At 36.9% G+C, this 23,778-nt stretch overlaps 4 protein-coding genes across 4 annotated transcripts; 1 reads left to right on the forward strand and 3 right to left on the reverse strand.

Moving 5' to 3' along the window:
* Nucleotides 1-27: 27 nt before the first annotated feature.
* On the reverse strand, nucleotides 28-2,978 carry Y14 (RNA-binding (RRM/RBD/RNP motifs) family protein). The gene is made up of 4 exons (XM_011091839.3): nucleotides 2,633-2,978; nucleotides 1,944-2,080; nucleotides 1,111-1,256; nucleotides 28-449 (listed from the first exon to the last, which is right to left on the reverse strand). The coding sequence occupies exons 1-4, from the start codon at nucleotides 2,901-2,903 to the stop codon at nucleotides 404-406; spliced, it is 600 nt and encodes a 199-aa protein (XP_011090141.1). The 5' UTR covers nucleotides 2,904-2,978; the 3' UTR covers nucleotides 28-403.
* A 5,251-nt stretch (nucleotides 2,979-8,229) lies between these two features.
* LOC105170909 (zinc finger CCCH domain-containing protein 22) lies at nucleotides 8,230-12,552 on the forward strand. Its single transcript, XM_011091840.3, has 9 exons — nucleotides 8,230-10,050; nucleotides 10,572-10,688; nucleotides 10,782-10,961; nucleotides 11,053-11,156; nucleotides 11,240-11,485; nucleotides 11,639-11,753; nucleotides 11,834-12,031; nucleotides 12,132-12,191; nucleotides 12,285-12,552. The coding sequence occupies exons 1-8, from the start codon at nucleotides 9,086-9,088 to the stop codon at nucleotides 12,136-12,138; spliced, it is 1,932 nt and encodes a 643-aa protein (XP_011090142.1). The 5' UTR covers nucleotides 8,230-9,085; the 3' UTR covers nucleotides 12,139-12,191; nucleotides 12,285-12,552.
* A 2,361-nt stretch (nucleotides 12,553-14,913) lies between these two features.
* LOC105171140 (glucan endo-1,3-beta-glucosidase) lies at nucleotides 14,914-17,000 on the reverse strand. The gene is made up of 2 exons (XM_020696552.2): nucleotides 16,281-17,000; nucleotides 14,914-16,030 (listed from the first exon to the last, which is right to left on the reverse strand). Exons 1-2 carry the CDS (start codon nucleotides 16,438-16,440, stop codon nucleotides 15,087-15,089), a joined length of 1,104 nt encoding a protein of 367 aa, XP_020552211.2. The 5' UTR covers nucleotides 16,441-17,000; the 3' UTR covers nucleotides 14,914-15,086.
* Nucleotides 17,001-17,901: 901 nt separating this feature from the next.
* Nucleotides 17,902-23,458, reverse strand: LOC105170910 (ABC transporter B family member 11-like). Its single transcript, XM_011091841.3, has 13 exons — nucleotides 23,338-23,458; nucleotides 22,715-23,125; nucleotides 22,554-22,608; nucleotides 22,281-22,456; nucleotides 21,971-22,192; nucleotides 21,643-21,881; nucleotides 21,009-21,534; nucleotides 20,635-20,908; nucleotides 19,649-20,538; nucleotides 19,234-19,500; nucleotides 18,894-19,157; nucleotides 18,514-18,807; nucleotides 17,902-18,418 (listed from the first exon to the last, which is right to left on the reverse strand). Exons 2-13 carry the CDS (start codon nucleotides 23,024-23,026, stop codon nucleotides 18,059-18,061), a joined length of 3,879 nt encoding a protein of 1,292 aa, XP_011090143.2. The 5' UTR covers nucleotides 23,027-23,125; nucleotides 23,338-23,458; the 3' UTR covers nucleotides 17,902-18,058.
* Between the last annotated feature and the right edge of the window lie 320 nt (nucleotides 23,459-23,778).

Consider the following 23,778-nt stretch of genomic DNA (forward strand, 5'->3'; position numbering starts at 1 on the left):
TGAAGTTCATGCATGAATAAACATCAATTTATAAATTTTTAAAAATAATATATAACAAATTTGACCCAAACGAGTGCACAAGTTGGAGTACAAGAGTATTTGGGCTGCTTGCATATTGGTGGGAAGGAAAGATGAATAGTGTACAGTCTGCAACCCAACCAACAACACAAATATTCAGTGATCTTCAAAGAGTTCAACTAGAGTACTAAACTATAGAGCTAAACAGCAGCACACAATTGAAGGAGCCTGGCAAATATCCATACAAGGGGTAAAGAAGTGAATGACAAGAAAATACAAAATCCTCACCAGAAACAACAAACATACATATTGTTAACAATTAGCAAAGATTCACATTAGTATCTTCACCCTAAATCAACCCGCAAAAACTCATACCCCACCACCATCAAAATCTCCTCCTTGGACTCCTAGAACGATGACCACGAGGTGATCTGCAGAAAAGTTGAGAAATAGACAGAATGAGAAACACAAGATACGAAAGAATGGGACAATATCCCGACAACAATAGGATATACATAGAGCTCGTAGTCTGTCATACAAAGATGTTCATCTAAATATAATATACCAGGCTTCCATGATTTCACAAAGCTACAAGAGAATACACACACATAACCACCTTTTATAGTATACGAAAATCGCATACAAAAATGCAGTTTTCTTAGGGCCATCTAATAATGAAGTAACCATGCAAAAAGACTCATCAAGATTCACTGTTTAGCTGTTCTGTGACATTTATTTGCCATGTTTTATCATCTACCAATAGGCCATAAGATCCTATTGAACTTCCATAGTTACTCAGGAAGGCCCCTACTTTATGTTTCATTCTTTTTAACTACATTTTAAGATTTTTTTTTCCAGTGTTAATTCTCAGGACCTCAGCCAAAGCATCACACTTTACCACAGAGTTCTGCACTCTGCCTTCCAGAGAAAAACATGTGTGCCAACATTGATATTCAATATCAACTCTATTTCCTAATCCTCTATTCTTTTATGAGCAACAGAAATAAGGACCTTGGATTTGGGTTTAAACAATCACAATGACAGCATTGTTACTACTGTCACCAAAAAAGATGAGATTTTGGGAATGCATACCTCCTCCTCATGTTCCTTCTCCTGAATGGGCCTTTGCTGAATGCCCAATCAACATTTAGAGTCTGGGTGAGCAGCTCAGTTCCATCCATCTCACTTATAGCTCTTTGTGCCTCATCAAACTTCTCAAATTCAATCAGAGCATAGCCCTAAAGAAACAGCATAACAAATTTAGCAAGGTAGCAGATGAGTAACAGCACGCAAACCATAGGAATTTTGGTGCAGAGGAAAAAAAATCATTTTCAAGAAATAGGAGTAACAAGGTTAAGGTCTTTGTTACCAAAATTTTGTTCGATGAAGAAGCTGCACTGGTTAGGGCTCCCCCCAAAGTAAATAAACAAGTTCTATTCCTGCCCAACAGTCCTAACCTACTTGTGGTACTATCGAAATGTTTTTCAGGTCCATAGATTCAGTACACAGAATCTCAGAATGAAGGGTTGATATGGAAAATCCATGTAGCAGTATCATGTAAAATAGATCACAGAAAGCAAAACAATAAATTCACATGACAATATAGCCATTGCTATTTATCATTAGTGCATCATCCATATAAATGAATAAATCTACAGAATGCTTGTCACATAAAGTAAATAACCCCGCTGTTCTTTATCCACATGGAGATAGCATAAAAACTGTTAAAACACAATATCTAAAATCTTCAATAGTTCCCACTTCCTTGGCTAATCAATATGTAGAAGCATATAAACTTTAATGTTTGACCTGTGACTCAATAAAGGAAAAATCTAGATGCAAATTCTTTATTTAATCTAGTTAGCGGGCTATAACAGGGCACTACAGAATAAACTGTAACATTGTCAAATAACTATTTTCTGTACCTTGACAAATCCTGTTCGACGATCAAGATTCAAGTGCAAGTTCTTTATTTCTCCAAATTCACCAAATGCATTTTGTAGATCGTCCTCTTGCGCCTCTTCGTGAACTCCAGTAACTAGAATAATCCATCCTTCAATAGCTACACGAGTGCAACAGCAATTAGTATTCCAACCTTATCCTAATATCAAGGCACCATTTCTCTGAATAGGAAAGCAACAATCGCACCATCTAGTCCAAAGTGCCTTCACAACTTGGGTAAATAACAGTGTGATACACTAAAATAAATTTCAAACCCAATAGATAAAGCAGCAAATCTATTACACCAAAATTTTCAATAAAAGCTGCTATTAGTCACCACCAAGTCATTCAAATTTTCATTACTCTATCACCATACAATTTCTACATAACCTTTCTACATACACTAAGAAACATTAATCTCCGATTTATGTAAAAAGAAAAGGTGAAAATATATTTTTGTAAACGAGCTGTATCCAAAATTTTGCCATCTTTCTTTTCTCATGCTACAAACAAAAATCAATCAAAATCTTTCTCCGCAAAACTTAGGCGCAACATAAGTGCATGAAAAATGAACGGCTCGATACAAGACCTTAATCACAAACGAAATTGAAAATACATAAGAAAGAGCAAAAATAAAAAAAGACAACAAAAGGGTTAGGGTTCAGATACTCACATCGCTCCGGGCCAGGGCCACCCTCGGAGTCGAGAGAGTCAAAGCGAGCAGACATGCGAGCATGACGGTCAGCTTCCGCCGCCGCCTCGTCTCGGAACCCACGGCCCTTAGTCTTCTTCGGGGCCGATGAGCCACCTCCGGTGATGGCGGACTTCAACCTAGGAATACTGGCGGCGGCACCTCGATTGGGGGAACCGTCGCCGACGTCCTCGTCCATGAGATCGTCATCCTCAGGCTCGAAATCGACCGCTTCCGCTTCCGCGCTCGCCATTGACTCGTGTCTCCGGGATATTTCTCCGGCTTCGGATTAGATGTGGGGGGGGGGGGGAGAAAAAGGGTTTCAAAGAACGAAGGTTGTTAATTTATTATGAGATTCGTATCAGGCTGGCACACATTTGAAACCCTCCGACGGGTCGGGTCGGTAAAGATAACTTTTTACGAACTGATGCAGAAGGCCCACGCGCCAACTCCTTCTAATCATAGGCCCAAGTGAGTTGGGTTGGGCCTACTCACCTTTTCCCCAATAAAGGCCCACAAAGTAAAGGAAAGCTGTAAAATTAGTGGAATTACAACAAATTTAATATTAAGGAATAATTACACTTTCCGTCCCTAAAGTTTGGTGTAATTAGATGTAAATCTTTATGATTTAAGAAATTATATTTAGTACTCTTAAAATTTCTTTCATCTAATAAATAAGTCACTCCGTGAGTCAAAATTCAAAAAAATTTACTAATATTAATAAAAAAATCAAGAAAAAAAATTATATTTACCCCTAATTGACTTATTATCGATTTATTACAATAATTTTTTTATGATCAAATTACCCTCATACGTCTTCATGTATTAATGCATACGTGGAGATAAGGGTAGTTTGATAAAAAAAATTGCTAGTAATAATAATATAATAATATATTTTTTAATATAATTAATAAAATTAAATATATACATATATATATTAAAAATTGGTTATTCGGTGGATACGCTTAGCCAAATTAGAAAAATTGTACCTGTTGAATATACCAAAATTTTAAAATAATAACATATTCAGTGGGTACGCTTAAATCAATAAAATATTTAAATTCTAAATTTATGTAACTTGCAATTCGATCGTATCTTAGTGCATAAGATATTGTTTGTTCTGATTTTATAAAAATTTTACGAATTTATTCTGAAAAAAACGTCTCACTATAAAAAAAATGTATAAGCCATTTAAATTTTTGGTGTGCAATCAATATTATAAGTTGAAAAAATTAATTAAACCCGATTATCGAATTAAAATATCAAAACAATCACTATAAATGTCTTAGCATATTAAATATTTTTTTTTTTGGACATGATTCGATTTTAATCCATTGCTCTTGACTTTTTGTCTGTCCAAATGTGCACGTGTAATTTATAAATATATGTTTGTTGGTGAATCACATAAACATGTAGAGTGGAGTTTTGCTTTAAATTCGTCGTCGTGGGAAAATTAAACGACAGATTATTGGGAAAGTCGACGTAAGACTCTCTTGTGTTTTTACTCAACCTTTGACTAATCCTTTTTCTCCACAAAAACTGTGATGGGTTTGTATTTTAATAATTATTAGAAATAATTATATTTCTTTTTCCTAAAATTTGATATAATTGTCTTTTTGATTTTATGTGGTTTGAAAAATTATATTTAGCACCACTGAAATTTGTTTTCATCTAACATATAAGTTCATTCGTTTGTCAAAAAATTCACTAAATTTACTGATGTTAACAAAAAAATCGAATGAAAATTGGTATTTATCCTCGATAACTTATTACTGACTTTTATAGGCCAAATAATTTTTTTTACTAAATTACTCTTATAACGGTGAAAATTTACCTTCACACACGCATTAATGCATGAAGACACATGAGGGTAATTTGATCATAAAAAGATTTATGTGATCAGCAATAAATCAGTAATAAGTCAACTGGGGTAAATTTAGATTTTTTTATTTTTTTATTAATATAGGCAAATTCAATTAAATGTGACTAATGGAATGACTTATTTGTTAAAAGAAAGCAAATTCATGGGTATTATATGTAATTTTTCAAACTATAAAGAGTTTGCGTATAATTATATTAAATCTTAGGAGGGAAGAATGTAATTCCCTAATTGTTATTGCTTTGCAGCAATATAAACAAATTTGAGGGATAAGATTGAAATGGGCGGTTGGTCAAATACAAAAATATGGTGCAACATATTGCATTTGGATCGAAGTATTTGAAATCAAATAATTCATAAGAAATCCTCTAAATATGTTTGGATAATTCTCAATGTAAAGGATTTCAAATCCTTTCAGTTTAATTTTGAATTATTTTTTGATAAATATGGATGAAATTCAAATTTCTTTCGGATAAAAATATTTAAAATGATTCAATTAAGAATTCGAAATCTTCAATCCAAATCCAACTTTAGTTCAAAATTAAATGGAAGGATTTGAAATCCTATATATTGAGAATTATCCAAAAATATTTAAAAGATTTGTCACACAGTATTTGAAATTCATAATTTCAAAAATTTTAATCAGAATGCAACCTAATTGATTTTAGAAAAAGTAATTATGACATTTTGGATTCATAATTTTAATATTAATTATACGTTTTTATATATTATATTTAAATTTAAAAAATTTACCTATATTCTATTTAGTTTTGTATCTGGATCAATTGCGGACACTCCCAACATACGAGGGGTTTTGCATTTAGCCCCTCAATCTTTTTTTTTTTATATATTCGATTGCCCAACCTTTGGTTTTTATTGCATATTGCACTTTTCAACAAATCAAATAAGAATATTCCAAGCGTGTGAACACACGTGCTTATATTTTGTGTCTGAAATGGACAACCATGGTTAGGGGTGGCAGATGAGTCGAGCCGGCTCGACTCGAGCTCGAGCTCGAGCTCATATTTGGCTGTTCACCAGCTCGCGAGCTGGCTCGCGAGCTGGTGAATATTTTTTTATTTTTTTTATATATTTTTTTATTTTTGAATTTTTTATATATTTAATTTTATATTTAATATTTGATTAGTTTTATAATTAAAATTGACCATATATTATAATTATTAATCAATATCATACATTTTATTTTGGATAGTAATAAATTATGGTACTTTTATTTATACATTTAATCTTTATATAAAAATAAATTTAATTAGCAACTTAGTAAATTATAATTTTTTTATAATTAAAATTATTATTTAATATGACATATATAAACTTTATGTTATATTTTAATATATATTTGTTTTACGTTATATTTTTCTTAAATTGACAATTAATTCACTTATAATTTTTTATTATTTATAAATTTATGTCAAGATTTAGTAATTCCTATGAATTAATCTAAAAATTATAATAATAATAATAATAACAACAACAATAATAATAATGATGATGATGATGGTGGTGGTGGTTGAACAATTCTAATTATTATTTTATTATATATAATGAGATTAAAAAATTTAATCAATAAGTACGATATCTTAAAATTTGGACACCTGATTCATACGAAATTTAAATATATACAAGATTGTGCCCATTAGATCATATCCGATGGTATGATTTAAAATCACATGGCCTGATTCAACGATACACCGTCTTGAATGATTACTCTTATGTTTTGAGTACGATATCTCATCATCCGTATATCCAATAAATCTAAAACTTTACCAAATGTATTTTTTTGTAAGTTTTATCATATCTAACGGTCAGATCTGAATTTTGATGGCCCGATTAACCCATATTTTTCAACAATATAAGATGATAGTTACATCAATGTTATACTAACATTTATAAATACATAAATTTTGCAAATTGTTAACATATATTATTTTCAACTATATCTATGTAAAAATTTGATTATTCGATTTTATTATTTAAAATAATAATAATAATAATAATAATAATGATGATGATGATGATGGTTGAACAATTCTAATTATTATTTTATTATATATATAATGAGATTAAAAAGTTTAATCAATACTTATGAAATTTTAAAATTCGGGCACCCGATTCATACGAAATTTAAATATATAGAAGACTGTGTCAATTAGATCATATCAGACGGTATGATTTAAATCATATCAGACGGTATGAACGTAATTAACTATATCTATGTAAAATTTTATGATTCGATCTCATGATTTAAAGCAATAATAATAATAATAATGATGATGATGATTCGAGCTGTCGAGCTTGGCGAGCTTGAGTTTGAGCTCGAGCTCGACAGCTCGAGCTCAAGCTCGGTTTCTTTCGACCTCGAGAAACCGAGCTCGAGCTCGAGCTCGAGAATACATTGTCGAGCTCGACGAGCTGGCCGAGCTCGAGCTCGAGCTTGACCTCGGCCAGCTCGTCGAGCTCAAGCTCAAGCTCGAGCTCGAAGATCTTGAGTCGAGCTCGAGCTCGACTCGTTGACAGGCCTAACCATGGTGGACGAAGAAGAAGCACCTTTTTTTTTTTGTTTTTAAAGATTAGAATGTGAAATTATATTTTTTGACTCGAAGAAATCGTTGGTATAGAAAATATCGTCCTATTGAGCACGTTCCCAACGATAGGGTGGACAGTGATGAATCAATGGTTGTGTACAGTGGAGAAGAAGACATTTTTGTAATTTCTGAAATGAAAGTGAAAAATACAATTTACCTTTTAAGAAATCGGACCTAAGCACGCGATTTCAAACAGCCGAAAAATAGATTAGTTTTAGCCTAAAAATGATAATTTGCAAAAATTACAAAAGTTGGGAGGTGATATGGTTAAAAAAAAAAAACGGCCAGGGGCAAAGTGCAAATGACCCAATACGTTAGGTGTGTCTGCATTTAACAGTTTGTATGTATTATAGTTTGAAATGCCAAGTGGGGTTTAATGTACATAATAGTTAAGCAGATGAAAAATAGATACAATAGGATCGAAAGCTATAAATTACAGCTTTATCGAAGTATATGGAAAAAAGGAGTCAAGTGGTATAAAAATTATGTTTGTACTCAAAACACGTTTGAGCTGTTCAATTTCAAGGTAAAACAAACTCTTTATATCATCGATAATTATTACAAAGACTCTATAATTGTTGAATCGAATCAATATTTGTCATATGATTAATTATTTTTTATAAAATTTTACATCAATTACATGATAAGTATATATTAAATTTATCGTATAATTAATTCCAATTTAATGAGATCAAATCTACATAAAAGAATTTCATATATGACTTGTAGTATCAAATTGTGGATACCTACAAATATGGGGTGAGTTGTAAAGTACATTGGAAGGGAATAAACAAATAAAAGCGTTTATTTAAATAAACATGTCTCCACATATATAGAATTTTAATTTATATACTATTTTAGTCTCAATTTGATCATTTGAACAAAAATCTGACAGAAAATAATTATATTTATTATTCCAATATTCATAAATATATATTTCTTATGATTCCAAATTTACATAATAAAAAAGAATATGTATACATAATAAAGTTAATTATTTTGAAAAAGATTATCATACTTATATTATTTGTATAATTTTGCATGCGCGTCTATAGTTGGCAAGCTATGAACACTGTGAGCTGCGGAGAATAGGAGAAGCTGAGGTCTCATGTTCAGCTTCTGTTTTTTCCGGGTGGTAGACGGCGGATCCGGCCGCCGGAAGGAGGCGCCGTCGGCGTTTGTCCGCCTCGTTCGGAGGATGAAATGTACGGAAATGAGATTCACGAGTGGTTTCAGAGAAGAAAAGGGAAGAAAAGCAGCATCTTTTCTAGAGGTCTTTTGTCCAATTGAGTACAGACAACCCCACCACACACAGTAGAGAGAGAGAGCGAGATAAAAAGAGGGAGAGGAGAGAGAAAGCTTTTAGTCTCCCAAAGGCTGCAGCTCGGGGGAAAAGGCAAATTCGTTTTAGCCCTTTCAGTTCACCACCACCACCGCCGCCTCCGGCTCCCAAACTTTGACCAACTCCGGCGGAAATGAACCCATCCATTTATGGGCTTGCATGTAGAGAGAGAGAGAGAGCACTTAATAGTCCTCCCTGTTCTTGCCGTAGACAGCCACTCACACTCTGTATTTATTTATGATAAGGTATTTATGTAATGATTGCCAAAATATAAGCACCAACTCATCATTATACCTTTTATGGCATTGGTTAAATCTTAGGGACACCATCCTAATAATTGATGATTCTCCAAATTAAACCACACACCCCCACCCCTCCAAGAATCAATCTCTCACCCTCTCTTTCTCTCTCAAGAAAGGTTTTTGGTCTTTTGCAAACTACTTAAAACCCTATCCCTTCCGCTTCTCTCTCATTTGCTTCCTGTGAGAGGGAAGAGAGAGCCCTCTTTGGAGTTGGACTCTTATGGGATTTTACTTCTCAACACCACTCGGTAAAAGCACACACAGAGACTAGAAGTAAGGAGAAGGAAAACAAGAACGAACACCTCCATGGATGCTTACGAGGCTACAAAACTAGTGATGACAAGGATCCAGAGTTTGGATCCGGAAAACGCTACAAGAATCATGGGTTATATACTGATACAAGACCGAGGGGAGGAGGAGATGATAAGGTTAGCCTTTGGCCCTGAGTCCCTCTTGTTATCTCTCATCAACCAAGCAAAGGCCTATTTGGGGCTTCCTTCAAATACCCCTTCTCCAAAACCTTTAACTCCTCTCGCGAGTCCCATTAGCCCGAACAGCCCTTTCCCTCAAACTTCACCAAGAATCTTGATACCGAATAATAATGGGTTTCATTTGGGGAATCCCTCTTCAACCTCTTATCCAAGAAATAGTCCCCGGCCCGTTTCTTATGCAGCTGTGCTTAATGGTTCTACTACTTGTAGCAACAGTGATAGTAGTAATGGTCCAGGCTCACCAAGTTTGCATTTCTATGGCGGTAATGATTTTGGGGACGAGTTCTTGAACGGCGGTGGGCCAGTGCAACGTCAAGTTCAGGATCAGTTACCATTCCTAGACGATTCAGTGGTGGATCCAATAATGAGTCCGAGTGGGAGGAGTGATTCTTTGATGTTCCCTTATGGTGAGGATTTGAACAGCATTCCATCTCCTCATCCCCACCCATTTCACCGGGGGGATTGTTCTGTAAATGATGCTGCTTTTCTTTCTAATCTTGAAGAAGTGGGTGGTGGTGGAAGTGGATTTGGATGGAGACCTTGCATGTACTTTGCAAGAGGGTTTTGCAAAAATGGAAGTTCTTGCAAGTTCTTGCACAGTGATATTGGTGGTGGTGAAGCAATTGAGGTGGGGTCTCCAAGTTCAATGTTTGATGAGTTCTTGAGAATGAAAGCCCTTCAGCAGCAGCAGCAGCAGCAGAGATTTGCACTCATGTCTCCCAGAGGTCATCATCCTTTTCCTTACAACAAGCGCATGAGCTTTCTGAACGAAAATCTGAGGTAATTTCTTTTGGGAATTAGCATCATTCAACATTCTGTGAAGTTTTTTCTGTATTTAGAAATTGTGACCCTTTTTGTTAAATAACTTCTGGCCTTCTGGGCATTCTTCTTTTTTTGTACTGAATTTTTGCTTTTACTCGTTTTTTTCATTCAAAAGCCATGGGCTTTTTGTCCACCCTGGTTGAGCATTGTCATTTCTTGGTAATGTTTCTCGATTCCTATTTTGTTCTTGAATTTATAATAGATTTTTCTTTTTTGGAGTACATTATTTGTCCAATGCAGTAATAGATGCAGTGAGAATTCTTCTCCTTGTAGTCTTAAACAATTTAGAATAAAATAATTTCGCCTATTAAATCTCTATTTGTACTCTATTGTGGCTATTGGTTCAATCTTGAGGTGTTGGGTTGGAATCAGCTGTTGGTGATATCTTATTCTGAGCTTGGTGCATTTGGTAGATGAGCTGATGCTGCATTGATGATGAGTAATAAATTCCACAAATTTAATAAGTGTGGTCCAAACAGGCATGACTATTCTTCAATGGGATTGGCTGCTGGTGCAAGTCCAAGCTCCCGGCAAATTTACTTGACGTTTCCAGCTGACAGTACATTCAAGGAAGAAGATGTTTCCAGTTACTTTAGGTAAGTGATCAGGAATTGGAACTTATGATTCTTGAAATTGCTGCAACTATGTGTACTGATACTTGGAATTGTTTCTGCTTTCCTGGTTTAAAGCATGTTTGGACCGGTGGAAGATGTTAGAATTCCATACCAGCAGAAACGAATGTTTGGGTTCGTTACATTTGCCTACCCAGAGACTGTAAGACTCATTTTGGCTAAAGGGAACCCTCACTTTTTGTGTGATTCTCGTGTGCTTGTCAAACCATACAAGGAGAAAGGAAAGATCCCGGACAGGTACTATTTTTGCTTTATTTACTCTTTACTGTGATCTTTTTCATGTTTTCTCCTGCTGATGATGTCTGTTTGTTAATTGAATTGTTTACAGGAAACAGTTGCAGCAACAACATCAACACCTGGAGAGGGGGGAGTATTCACCTTGTTTAAGCCCGTCTGGGATTGATTCCAGGGAGCTATTTGATCTCCCTATTGGTGAGTGCACAAGGTTGACTGTTTATTTACTCACGGGTAAATGAGTAATCAGCTGAATTTCCTTTTTTCCTTTTCTCCTGCAGGATCAAGAATGTTTCTGAGTACACAAGAGATGCTTAGGAGAAGATTGGAGCAGGAAACCTTTGAACTTCAAAGTAGGAGGATGATGAGTTTACAACTGATGGAACTGAGAAATCAGCACCATAACAATCATTTTCTGCCAGGCCTGCCGGCTGGTGTCCCGGTTTCCTCTCCAAGATCGTCTGAGTTGCTGATGAGTCAAAATTTTATTGCTTCTTCGGATGCTACTAATCAAGATAGCGTGCAAGGTTATTCAGTGGAACAAACATGCATCATGTGTATATCTTTTAGTTAACATTGCAAAGAAATCCACTATTATATTGTAATACCCAAGATCGTCTTTGTAGCCCTTACTTATAGTTGCTGCAGAGTTTGATGATGGGTCTCTCTACCTTTTGCAGCTGACAATGAGAAGCTGCTGTTAGAAGAAACTAAAAAATCCACCACCACCTCCAACATCACTGATGGCAACTGGCACCAGAATGTCGATGATGACGACTCTTATCTCCCCAAAAGGTACCAGAGAGTTTTATCCCAGCTGGTCTTATCAATTTTCTGCCTTTCTTATTGTGAGTTTCTCATGTCTGATATAAAAGCAGTTTGGAGCATATCCTACCCGATAACCTTTTTGCCTCTCCAACAAAATTAGCCGCTGAACGTAGGACCATTTTCTCTCATGCTTCAACTGAAGCTGTTGATACCACCACACCAGTAACATCCTCTAACAACACCCCTGTGCTAACTAGCAGTTCTCCACCCAGCAAGGCTTCTACACCCTTCTCCCGAACGACGAGGTAGTACCCCTCTTTTACTCCTTAAAACTCCTCTCTTCACCAATTTAAAAAATCCCATCTCAGAAATGTTAATGACTTAATGCGTTTCCTGGGCTCGAAGCCATTGAAATGTAGGTGTTGTAGCTGATCATGGTTAGCAAGCAGGGATTAACGTAGCCTGGTAAGAGCACTAGTTTCACAACATGAATTCAAGTACACAATTGCAACTAGATTCATGTTGTTGATATTTGCCATTTTGCATTGAACCATGCAGAAAGTTTGAGTTAGCATATACAAGTAAAAAGTCCTCTAGCTGTACAGCCAAACCATACCAGCAACAGAAGAAAAAGATCTCCTCAAGATTCATCATCAACACCATACTCTACTTGTTGCAACAACACATAATGCTTTTGAGCAAAGGACAGATGAAGTGATTTATGAGGAGTGGGGTCTCTACTTTGTTGATATATTCTGCAGCAGTTGTGTGCTGGACCACAAAGAACAATAGCATATAAGAAACAAAACCTACTAGTTAGTAATAACTCTTACTATATCTTTTTACCTACTATTCATATTATAGAGAGCGAGCTTCTTGGATATTTTACCAAGTAAAAAATTTCCAAGTGTTATCTGATCATCATAAAGTAAAATATTGATATAATCATGTATGAGATTATATTATAAAATAAAATACTGATATCATATCTACTAAGCCATAATAAATGCATGAATGTTGATGGATTGAAGTGGAGAGAGGGCCACTCTTTTGAGCCCTAATTGCTCTACAAGATTAGAATCATGACTATATGGAAAAAGAGGGTTTGGGGGGTTTGTAATCCAAGAGCAAAATAATTAAAAAAGAAAAGAAAAGGGGTGGTGTTATATGGTATGATGATTAAAGGCTACTTTAGGGGACTCTTTTGTCTCATTTTGTGGGTTCTTTGAGGTGAGGAGGGCCACACAGTCACATGGGTACTGACACCACCAGTTGAATAGCATCAAAGGTGTACCTAAATACAACTCCCTTCACCCTTTACCCTCATGCCCTCTGCCTTAGATCCCTATCACATCAGGATTTTTTTTGCTTCGTGGTATAAATTATTTCAAATTATATTTAAATTGGTGGATTTGAATTTTATTTTCAAAAAATAAAAATAAATTTGAAAAAAGAATTTTAAGTGATTCAAAATTTAGAGGTGAAGGATGATATTGTTTGAGGTTGTATTTGTGTTAAAGGATTTGAAATCGGATAACAATTTATTTTAATTTATTTGGATAATTCTAAATTTAAAATATTTTAAATTCTTCAATTTTAACTTTGAACTATGTTATGATGAATATTGATTGATTTTGAATTTTTTTAAAATAGAATCATTTGAGATTATTTCTTCAGATTCTTCCCTCAAATTCAAATTTATTAAGCCAAATTGACCTTAAATTTAGAAGTATCCAGATAAATTTAAAGGATTTATGATTAAATATTTAGAGTCCATCAATTCAAATGTTAACTGAGGTTATAAATCTTTTATCCCATTCTTTCATGACCTCAAGAATGTTTAGCTGGTTCACCGTCTGGTTCGCTTTATTCTTTGAGGACTTCTGTTGGAAGTCCTTGCTGACCCAGTACGCTTGGAGCTGGAGCCAGACCTCGTTAGTCAGCCAGAATGGCTTGACCAAGCTGGATGGGACAATGGATAATGTCTTCCAAATATACTTGTGGTCCACATGTTGAAGACAGGGAACATGGACTTATAGTTACAGTCCCACCAATAGGTCATCTACAATAATTAAATTAAACAAAATAGTAGTAGAATTCATTAAATAATTAAATTATTAGATAAAATCAAATTAATTTAAATTTGGTTACCTTCATGCTCTTGAACAAAAAATGCTGGTGCTTTGGTGACACCTGCCTCATACACAGCCACGAGTGGGGAAAGTATCCTCACACAATCGTATTGATGTGCTCATGGAAGCGGTGGACAGACCTAAAAGGACATGTTACTTAGATATTTTCAAGATAAAATAATACTAATAAAATTTGATAAACAAATTTACTTCTCATCATCGAGGCTAATGTATTGGCGGTGGGGGGACTATTGGTGGTGGTGGTGAGTGGTGGAGCAGCCGCTAATAGAGCAGACTGCTATATCGTCTCATTAGCTGCCGGTGCAGCTCTAGATGGTCCAACATTATTTGGAGTCTTTGGGGTGGGAGATGGTGGCGGTGCGGTAGTGTCAGGTGGTGGGGGTGGTGGAGCAGCTGCTGGTGTAGCAGACAGCTGTATCGTCTCATTAGCTGCCAGTGTAGCTCCAGATGGTCCAATATCATTTGGAGTCTGCAGGGCGGGGGATGGTGCGGTAATGTCAAGTGGTGGGGGTGGTCGAAGGACTGCTTCCCCAACCTGGGAAGCATCCGACGGTATCACATGAATTTTTTTGTTATAGTATTACTTAAATTTATCTATTTCTTTTTATCGACATTGTCTTTTATTGACACATGAAAATGGATAAACCTAACCAATTCTACTAGCAAAATTCACTTGATGGGCTAAACAAGCTTAAAAGCATACATAAATCGTGATCTATTTGTACGTGGTTACAAAGGAACTATATATTTTTAAATAATGTTATTATTGGGATTATATATTGGTCTAATTTTTGTGATTATTTACATTATGGTGTAAAAATGTTTTTCTTGGGAATATTGGTCTAATTTTTGTAATTATTTACATTATTATGTAAAAATATTATTATTGGGAATATGGGTCTAATTTTTGTAATTATTTACATTCTGATATAAAAATATTATTATTGGGAATATGGGTCTTATTTTTGTCATTATTTACATTATGATGTAAAAATATTATTAAAGTTTTGAAATAGAACACATATATATGCTTGCATGAGTTTGGGATAAATTTCTTAACTGTACTATATTTATAAGTATATTACATTTGCTATATAATTAATTTTGATGGGATGTAATAATTTCTATTATTTCCCTTACATTGAATTAGTGCATGCACTGACAATCTTGATAAACATAGTTCCTTCAACCATGTTCCTCAGCTTTGTTACACATTGTTGAGGATAAATTGGTACTTGGGCTGCTTGTTAGGATAAAACAGCCCGAAATGCTGCTCACTCTTTTCTCCCGGCTTGTTGTTTTCATCGAACATGGCAAACAAGTATGTCTCGATGGCTTTCCCCGGCCTCTTCGGGCTGCCTCTCTTCACGTGATCAATCAGATTCCTGTAGTAAGTCTCTGCATTCTCCCTTGTCGCTGCAACGCCACCGTCGGACGGCCATCCGCTCTCAGAAACGACGACCTCAACGTCGCCCCCTCCGGCTTTTTCCAGAGCAGAATACACTCCATCCACCATTGCATCAAACAGGTTTTGGTATCCGTATGGGCCGTCCTGGACGACTACTCCTGGAGCAGTGAACAAAGCGTATGGAAGCTCCACGCCTTGACTGTAAATATAGGCGAAGTAAGGGTATATGTTGGCAAGAAGTGGAGCTCTGGTTTGTGCCAAGAAACTTATGATGGGCTCCATGAAGGCCATATCCTTGAAGATAGCGTTCGAGGGCGGAGAAGTGTTCATCAACAGGGCGGAATATGTGGCGGTTGAGACCTTGATTTGGTCCTGCAGGCCGAATTGTGAGAGTGCTTTGTATATGTTCTGCATGGCGGGGAGAACCAACGGGACGAAACCTGACGTCTCTTTTTCAGGGTCTACTTCGTTCCCCACAGCGATGTAACGTATTCTGGTCGCTGGAAAGTATTGCACGACGTTAGTTTGGACCCAATGTGTTGCATCGGATTGAAGGGATTCAAGGTCCGCGTTAGGGACGTCAAGCACGAGTTCTATGCCTGATCCCTGGAGGGCTGTGAGAGTTGCTTGGTTGGGGTCGTAGATTCTCATTCTCTTGATGCCGCTGGTTTTGTAGAGCTCGACAACTTCCTGTTCGGGCGGTAAGTCAGAGCCGAGACGGCCATTGCACACTCCGATGGATCCTGCAACAGTATGCGCAAATCTTTATCAGATGATAGAAGTAGCCCATAAGTTCTTCCTACTTTGCTTATTATTAACATGCATTCACAGTCTTGATTCTGTATCCCAAATCAGCGTCTTGTCTTATATTGGATTGCACATATATACACTTTCACACGCACAAAGAAGAACACAATCTTTGAAAATTAGTATGTTTAAAGAGAAAACTTGGATTAACAACCAAAGATCCCTCAAAAGAACGGCTGAAATTACCTTGGTTGGACTGGCACATCACAGCAGACACTGCTGCAAAGAAGACCAGCAAGTAGAGGAAGGAAAGGTAATCTAGTGGTGCTACCGATGAAGATTTTGTGGACATCTTCGAATTACTAAATAAGATGATCAGAATCTTGAGTGCTAGGAAACATGACATAGAGACAATATTTATAACGTTAGTAGGGAGGCGTGTCAGAAAATATCATTGTACTGTTTCTATGCCAAAAGTTGACGTCTTCCACGATGAAGCAGCTACTTGGGTTTGATCATGGATGGCCGTGTCAAGGAGTGCAACACAGAAGTTCAATAAATTTTTGCCGTAGTAGTTAGTCTGATGGACAAGTCATGCATTGATTCACTCCCAAGTCTTTGAGTCTATTGATTTCATGCTGTAGTTTATGGAATTCCCCTCTTCAGAAAAAATTCTATTGAATTGGTCCCTACTTGTCCGTAGTGTCTTAGTCAACAGGGCAAGAGACTTGGCTGTTATATATGTGTAGGTTTATGTTCAACTTGACAAGTTCCTCATTCATTATCAAAATGGTCCTCCTGCAAAAAGTGAAATGGAGCAATGATGTTGTTGAAATTGTAAATCCTGTCATCCATTGGGTCCTATACCTGGCTGTCAATAAGACTGCCTGAGTTCTTGAATCCTTAACATCCACAATTATCCAACATTCATACATGGAACTCTGATCTTGAACAGAAGTTAACAAGAAAATGGGTCATTTTGACCCCTTGTGATACGGAAAAATATCAAAACATTTCCTATTAAAATTTAAATATAAGAAATTATTTCTATATTATGAACAATAATTGGTACCACCCTTTAATCAATTGGGCCTATTTTTTAGGGATAATGACTAAAACGTCCCTCCATATATATGAGGAGAAATTGTATATTTAATTAAAGAAAAAATTATTTTTTTAATCTGTTAAATATGCTCAATATTAATTTCAGTCCAATAATTATGCTTATTATTTTATAAGTTCATTAAATTTTAAAATTGATGAAATTTAGTCTTTCGATAGTCGTAATTTTGATTTTTTACCGAAAAAATAATATGAAATGCCAATTGGATATTTTTTGGGGAGTTTTAATCCCACGTGGCTTTAGAAATGAGTTGGATGACATGTTGAATATAATTATATTATACGTATTATTATAATTTATAAAAATAAAATTATTATTTTTAAAAAATATGATCACCCCCACCCTCCCACCCCCTGTCGCCCCCCGCGGAGGGGGCAATGATGACGGAGGCGAAGGGTGACCCCGTCGCCCAGGGGTGAGGAGGGCGTGGTCTGCAGCGCTAGCAGGAAGCTGCCATTGCCATTTTTTTAAAATTAATTTAATTATGTAATTGAAAGAATATTAAATTAAAAATATTAATATAATTATATAATATATGTTTACATATAAAATAATATTTATATATTATTTTAAAATTTATTAAATTTATATATATAAATTGGGTGCAATCATAAAATAGGAGTAAGAAGGATAAAATTATCAAAAAAATGTGCTTTCCAAACTCATATTTAGAGTTAACGTGCGTGTACTACCAACTCTAATTTACCGAATTTTTTAAAAAAAAAAATTATATCACAAGAAATGTAATTCATATTTTATTTTTTAGAGAATTTTTTAAACATGTCAATATCACATGGGGGTCGATGTATACCCACCCCACCAAGAAAATGTGTCTGAAATTTGTGCAAGAGATACATTAGAAGGAGATGTAAGTGAAAAAGGAGACAGCTCTAATAATGGCCTAAGAAGAAGAGGAATGAGCACCATGAAGTGCAACTAAAGAGGCGTAGATGCCGTCTTTCTTGTTCATCAAAGTTTCATGCTTTCCTTTCTCTGCAGTGGCTCCATTTTTAATGACAGCAATCAAGTCTGCGTTCTTGATTGTGGATAGCCTATGAGCCACCACTATGGTGGTCCTGTCCACCACGGCTCGGTCTAACGCATCTTGAACCACCTTCTCAGACTCGGCATCAAGGGCGCTGGTGGCTTCGTCAAGCAGCAAAATCCGCGGACCCTTCACTATGGCTCGTGCGATTGCAACCCGTTGCTTCTGCCCACCGGATAACTGGATCCCCCTTTCACCAACGACCGTGTCATACCCCTGTGTATATGTTTCAAAATTTGCATGTTTATCAGATAGTGGTGTTGATCAAAGTAGGATGCAAAAGTGCATGAGATATTAGACTAAATACAGACCTTGTGCAAACTACTGATGAATTTGTTTGCATTAGCCAACTCTGCGGCAGCTAAGATTTCTGCTTCTGTGGCATTCCCTTCCTTCCCATATGCAATGTTGGCACGAATTGTATCGTTGAACAGTACTGGCTCCTGGCTTACCAGTCCCATCTGCTGCCTTAACCACTTCAACTTCAGCTTCTGGATCTCAAAACCGTCTAGTGTGATCCGGCCTGAATCCGGATCATAAAACCGTTGCAACAAGGAAATTATTGTGGACTTTCCACTCCCACTTTCTCCAACAATTGCAACTGTCTGATTAAGAAACCTGTTGCTGTTAGTAGTTATCTTTGTCAGTTGATTAATGTTACTTTGTAGAATCTTGAACAACATTGTTTTACCTTGCCCGAATGAATTGCCAAGCACAAATCTTTAAAAATCTGAACATCAGGCCGACTGGGATACCTGAAACTGACATGCTGGAACTCGATATCTCCCTTTACGTTTTCCAGTGTCGTTCCTGAGTCATCAGCTGAATCTATCGCTGGTTTCTGGTCAAGAAGTGTGAAAATAGAAGCAGCACCGACCTTGGCTTTGCCGGAGTCTGGTGCAAGTGCTCCCGACTGGGATATCCCGATGGCTGTCATGCTGAGGCCTAGGAAAACCTGCCGTGTTGGGAAAATGAATATGCATTCTAAAACTAGTTATAATTTCCAAAACAGGTGAAGTGTAGAAGCTTACTCGAAAAACTTCACCAAATGTAATCTTTCCTGCTTCAATGAGACGAGCCCCAGCATAGTAGCTAACTGCATAAACGGAATATAGAAAGAAAAGGGACATTCCAAATCCTGCTCCACTGAGTAATCCATGTCTAATTCCTATTCTCACTGGCCCTTCACATTTTTCTTGGTGCAGTTCCATCACCTTCTCTTCTGCAGAAAAAGAAGCAACTGTTCTAATGCTGCCAACGGCATCACTGGCAACTTGAGTTGCATCTTCATAAAGTTTCTGTAAAAGCCATTGTTAGTTTACTGGGATGGTGAGCTGACGAAAGAAACAAGAAAGTTTAAAGACATAAGCTAAAAGAATCTGACAATGTCTTCTGTTTTCCTTCCGATGTTCATGAAAATGAGGTTTTAATCTCGTTGGATCTAACCTTTGAGTCTGCACTAAAACCAGTTATGAATTTCATGTGAAGATATCCATTTAGTCCAATGAGAGGTAGCATGGCAAGTACAATAAGGGACAACTCCCAGCTTGCTCCAAAACCAATGATCAGGCCTGCAACTGCTGTGGCAATATTTTGAACTAGCAAAGCAAGTGATTCTCCGACTAGATTTCTGAGGGACTTCACATCTGCAGAAAGTCGAGAACCAACTGAGCTGCTCGAGTTCTCAATTCTGTCGAACCAACTTATTTCCATGTGAACCACTTTATCAAAGCACATCAACCGTATCCGTCTAATCAGCTTACATCCTGCCACAGAAAAGAAGTATGTCCTCATTGGAGTTGCCAAAAGAGATGCCATGCCAAGAACGACAAACATACAAGCCCAGAATCTGGAATCCTTGCGAAGCTCATCAGCTGGCTCGTAAAACGTTTTGATTACACTGGAATATAGGAGACCAAAAAGGGGTAATATTGCACCATTGACCACTGCAGCCAAAGAACCAAGTATTAACTCTGGAATCTCTGGTTTATTTAGGTAAGCCAAGCGGTACAATGACCCTTTAATCTCATCCTTGGATCTCGATGATACTCCAGTTTGTGGTTCTCCATCTGCTGCCTCGAGCGGGTTGACTGGGGCAGGGACACCAGACGGCATTGAGAATGAATGATGACTACTGTTTCCTGCTTCAGATGACCCCCGGCTTATGGACCGTAAGAATGAGATTCTCTGGCTCCACTGCCTGCCAGAATCTGCATTGATCTCTGCTCCACCTAAATCAATACCAAAATCTTGTGCTGCATCTTTGTTGAACTCTTGCAACCTTATGAGCTGACTGTATGCTCCTTCAGGATTTAGTATTAGTTCGCAATGTGAACCTGGTCAGTCGAAACGCAAAATTTCATGTCATTGTAACCCAACCAAAAATCATTAGTCCTTTGAGGAATAATAATTGTTTATATGCTTATGTGAACCTTTCTCCACAATCTTCCCTTGATGAATGACTGCAATAGCATCGGCATTCTTCACTGTGCTGAGCCGATGAGCTACAATGATGGTTGTTCTGTCTATCATGACCCTGTCCAGTGCCTCCTGCACGATTCTCTCCGATTCTGCATCAAGAGCACTTGTAGCCTCATCGAGAAGTAGAATCTTCGGATCCTTTAGAATTGCTCTAGCTATAGCTATCCTCTGCTTTTGCCCCCCGGACAGCTGAATTCCATTTACGCCTACCATTGTGTCTAGTCCCTGGAAACATGGAATTCGAATATGTACAGAAAGTACGTAGCTTTCATGAAACATGATTTTGATAATCATCGTCACTTAGTACTCATGTAAGAATTCTGACCTGAGGCAGCTTATCTATGAATTTTGCAGCATTGGCATATTCTGCAGCTTCTTTAATTTCTTCAAGGGAAGCACCATCTTTACCATAAGCAATGTTGTCTTTGATGCTTGAAGCAAACAAAACGGGCTCTTGGCTCACTAGGCCTATTTTTCCTCTAATCCACCTGAGCTGAAACTCTTTGATGTTTATACCATCAATCAGAACTTCACCTGCTTGCGGATCATAAAACCTCTCGACAAGGTTGACAACAGTCGACTTTCCACTTCCGCTTTCTCCCACCAAAGCTAATGTAGTTCCACTAGGTACCTTGAGAGAAAATCCATTAAATATTCGCTCGTCTGGTCTAGACGGGTAGCTAAAGTGCACGTCTCTTAGTTCTACATCCCCATTGATGTTGTTCAGGACGCGTCCATCTGTGTTGTAAGGATCTATATCTGGTTTTCTGTATATTGTCTGAAAGAGCTTAAAAGCAGCAACCTGACCAGCTGCAAATGCACTTAGACATGGAGATATCTGCCCTAAAGAACTGGGAAAAAAAAGTAGCCCACAAGCCATAGTCATTCTTACAAGAAAAATAGAAGTAAAAGTTCACATGACAAAATTTATTACAAATAGAATAGAAATGGTAACATACAAAGATCCTTGAAGAACAGCCATTACTATGTTCAGGACAACTCCTCCTGTGTATCCTTTAGTTATAATCATTTTGGCACCAAACCATACCGCTAAGGCGTAACTGCAGAAAAGAACCAAAAAGAAAAGACCAGAACCAAACCCAGCAGCCAATCCCTCATGAACACCTGCTTTGTAAGCTTTATACAGAGACTTATCATACTTAGCAACGGCCTGCCTTTCCCCTGTGAATGATGCTACCTGCAACACGAAATCAACTCACCGTTAAGGTACAAAGTTAGACGTAAATGAAGAAAAACCTGCTTTTGTCTTTTTGAAGCTTCATTTACAGTTCTGATAGAGCTGATTGTTTGTTCAACCACAACGGCTGCTTCTGAGTAAGCAGCGTGTCCCCGTGACGTCAACTTTGCCATAACGACAGTCATGAACGCAGCGGAGATGACGAGAAGTGGGATTGCAGAAAGCAAGACCAGAGTAAGAAGCCATCCCTGGATAAGAGCTATCACGAAACCTCCAAGGAACGATGCTGAAAGCTGCAAAAATTTTCCTATCTGTGGTTTTCCATGCAAAAACTTAGTCAAAATATGTGCATCAAGAACTATAGGTGATATGCAGATTCTTTTTCAGCATACATTTTACCTTCTCGCCCATAGCATCTTGAACTATAACCGTGTCAGTAGACATCCTTTCGACAATTTCTCCAGTGTTCGTCTCTTTGTCAAAATATCCAATATCTTGCCTAAGTATAGCTCTCAGGTACAAGTTTCTAATCCTTACAGCCTGCCTTTCACCTGTGATCATCCAGCACGCCACCTCTGCCGAGAACACAAATGTGACTTCCACAGGTTTTTGATTTATTACAATGATAGTCTGGTGGTAATATCAGTATTATAACAGGTAAGAAAAACTTACGGGAAAATGCTGCAGTCCCAGCCCCCAAGGCAAGATATACAAACTTAACGGATACCTGAAAACATGGTGTAATATACATTAACATGGACAAACTCAAGAATTTTCTTACTAACACCATTGAAGTAGAGCACATGGAACCTCAATTTATGACTTTATGGTACCTTGGAGACTTCATTAACAACTCTTCCAGTGTCCACATTCTGTCCGAAAGAGTTGGCTAATTCTCCAAATAAAACAGTCATAAGAGGCAAGCTCAGTCCAGTTCCAATAGCCGTGATTACACCAACTACCATTAGTGCATAATCTGTGGGGTCTGCAAAGGAGAACAGTTTGTAGTATGGGACTTTTTCAACAGATTTAGTCTTCTTGCAGGTGCTGTCAGAGATTTGTTCACTGCTCGACATTTCTGTGACGTCTGATGTCTTATGTTGCTCTTTTTTATCATCTTCATCGAAATGGTTAACTCCAGCCATGACTAGTTTGAAATAGTATTTCTCAGTTTTCTGATTGCAGCAATCTCAAAACAACAGAAAACGAATGTAAAACAGCAAAATGATCACTCCTTCAGATCCCTGCACAGATACATATCATGGTAAATAGCGAAAGGTTAAATTTGGTGATGTGGCCTACAAACAGACCAGAAAACTAAGTAAGAAACACATTTTCTTGAGAAACCTTAACCTGGACAACATGAGCTATGTTCGACATTAGGAGATTGAGGAGTTCATAACAAATGTTGTTCAAGACACAGCAAAGTATTATTCAAAGACAAAGAAATAATCACCTCTACTATGTGGAAATTCGAGTGAAGGAAGAGACCAAGTCAGGTGTCTTAAGGGCAGAGGAATATGGTTAGATGGGACTTTGCATCAGGTGCTGCTATTAATATGATTATCTTTGAATGTGCGAGGTTGTCATGTGCAGTCTTTACATATACAAACAGACAATCAGTTTCAAATAATAGACAATAAATAAATTGTCTTAATAGTTAACATCAAATTGACAATTCCCTCTGACTCCGACTTCGTACCATTACTACAACTTCTTCATACCAAATCATTATCATATGGCAACTAAACCAATACATCAATGTTCTGATCGCTTTTAATAATAATATAACATGTACGATGTAAACGTAATCGCTAATAATCTTAATTTTTCAGGGCTAACTCCACTAATAATCTCCCTTTTTTTTTCTTTTGTCCGGATTTACTAAATCTCAATT

Source organism: Sesamum indicum, linkage group LG9 (genome assembly GCF_026168435.1).
Source record: "Sesamum indicum cultivar Baizhima isolate 11 linkage group LG9, ASM2616843v1, whole genome shotgun sequence".
Taxonomy (NCBI): Eukaryota; Viridiplantae; Streptophyta; class Magnoliopsida; order Lamiales; family Pedaliaceae; genus Sesamum; species Sesamum indicum.

Bases quoted from the DNA above. Each gene is read 5' to 3' on its own strand.
- Y14 (XM_011091839.3), bottom strand. From the start codon at position 2,903: ATGGCGAGCGCGGAAGCGGAAGCGGTCGATTTCGAGCCTGAGGATGAC. The intron at 2,081-2,632 runs GTGAGTATCTGA...GCACTCGTGTAG, and splicing joins TGGCCCTGGCCCGGAGCGAT to CTATTGAAGGATGGATTATT. The intron at 450-1,110 runs GTATGCATTCCC...ACTTTTCTGCAG, and splicing joins AGAAGGAACATGAGGAGGAG to ATCACCTCGTGGTCATCGTT.
- LOC105170910 (XM_011091841.3), bottom strand. From the start codon at position 23,026: ATGGCTGGAGTTAACCATTTCGATGAAGATGATAAAAAAGAGCAACAT. The intron at 21,535-21,642 runs GTATGTTACCAT...TTTTTTTCCCAG, and splicing joins GCTGTTCTTCAAGGATCTTT to TTCTTTAGGGCAGATATCTC. The intron at 18,419-18,513 runs GTCTGTATTTAG...ACATATACACAG, and splicing joins TCATCAGTAGTTTGCACAAG to GGGTATGACACGGTCGTTGG.
- LOC105171140 (XM_020696552.2), bottom strand. From the start codon at position 16,440: ATGTCATGTTTCCTAGCACTCAAGATTCTGATCATCTTATTTAGTAAT. The intron at 16,031-16,280 runs GTAATTTCAGCC...ATACTGTTGCAG, and splicing joins GATGTGCCAGTCCAACCAAG to GATCCATCGGAGTGTGCAAT.
- LOC105170909 (XM_011091840.3), top strand. From the start codon at position 9,086: ATGGATGCTTACGAGGCTACAAAACTAGTGATGACAAGGATCCAGAGT. The intron at 10,051-10,571 runs GTAATTTCTTTT...TGGTCCAAACAG, and splicing joins TTTCTGAACGAAAATCTGAG to GCATGACTATTCTTCAATGG. The intron at 11,157-11,239 runs GTGAGTGCACAA...TTTCTCCTGCAG, and splicing joins GCTATTTGATCTCCCTATTG to GATCAAGAATGTTTCTGAGT.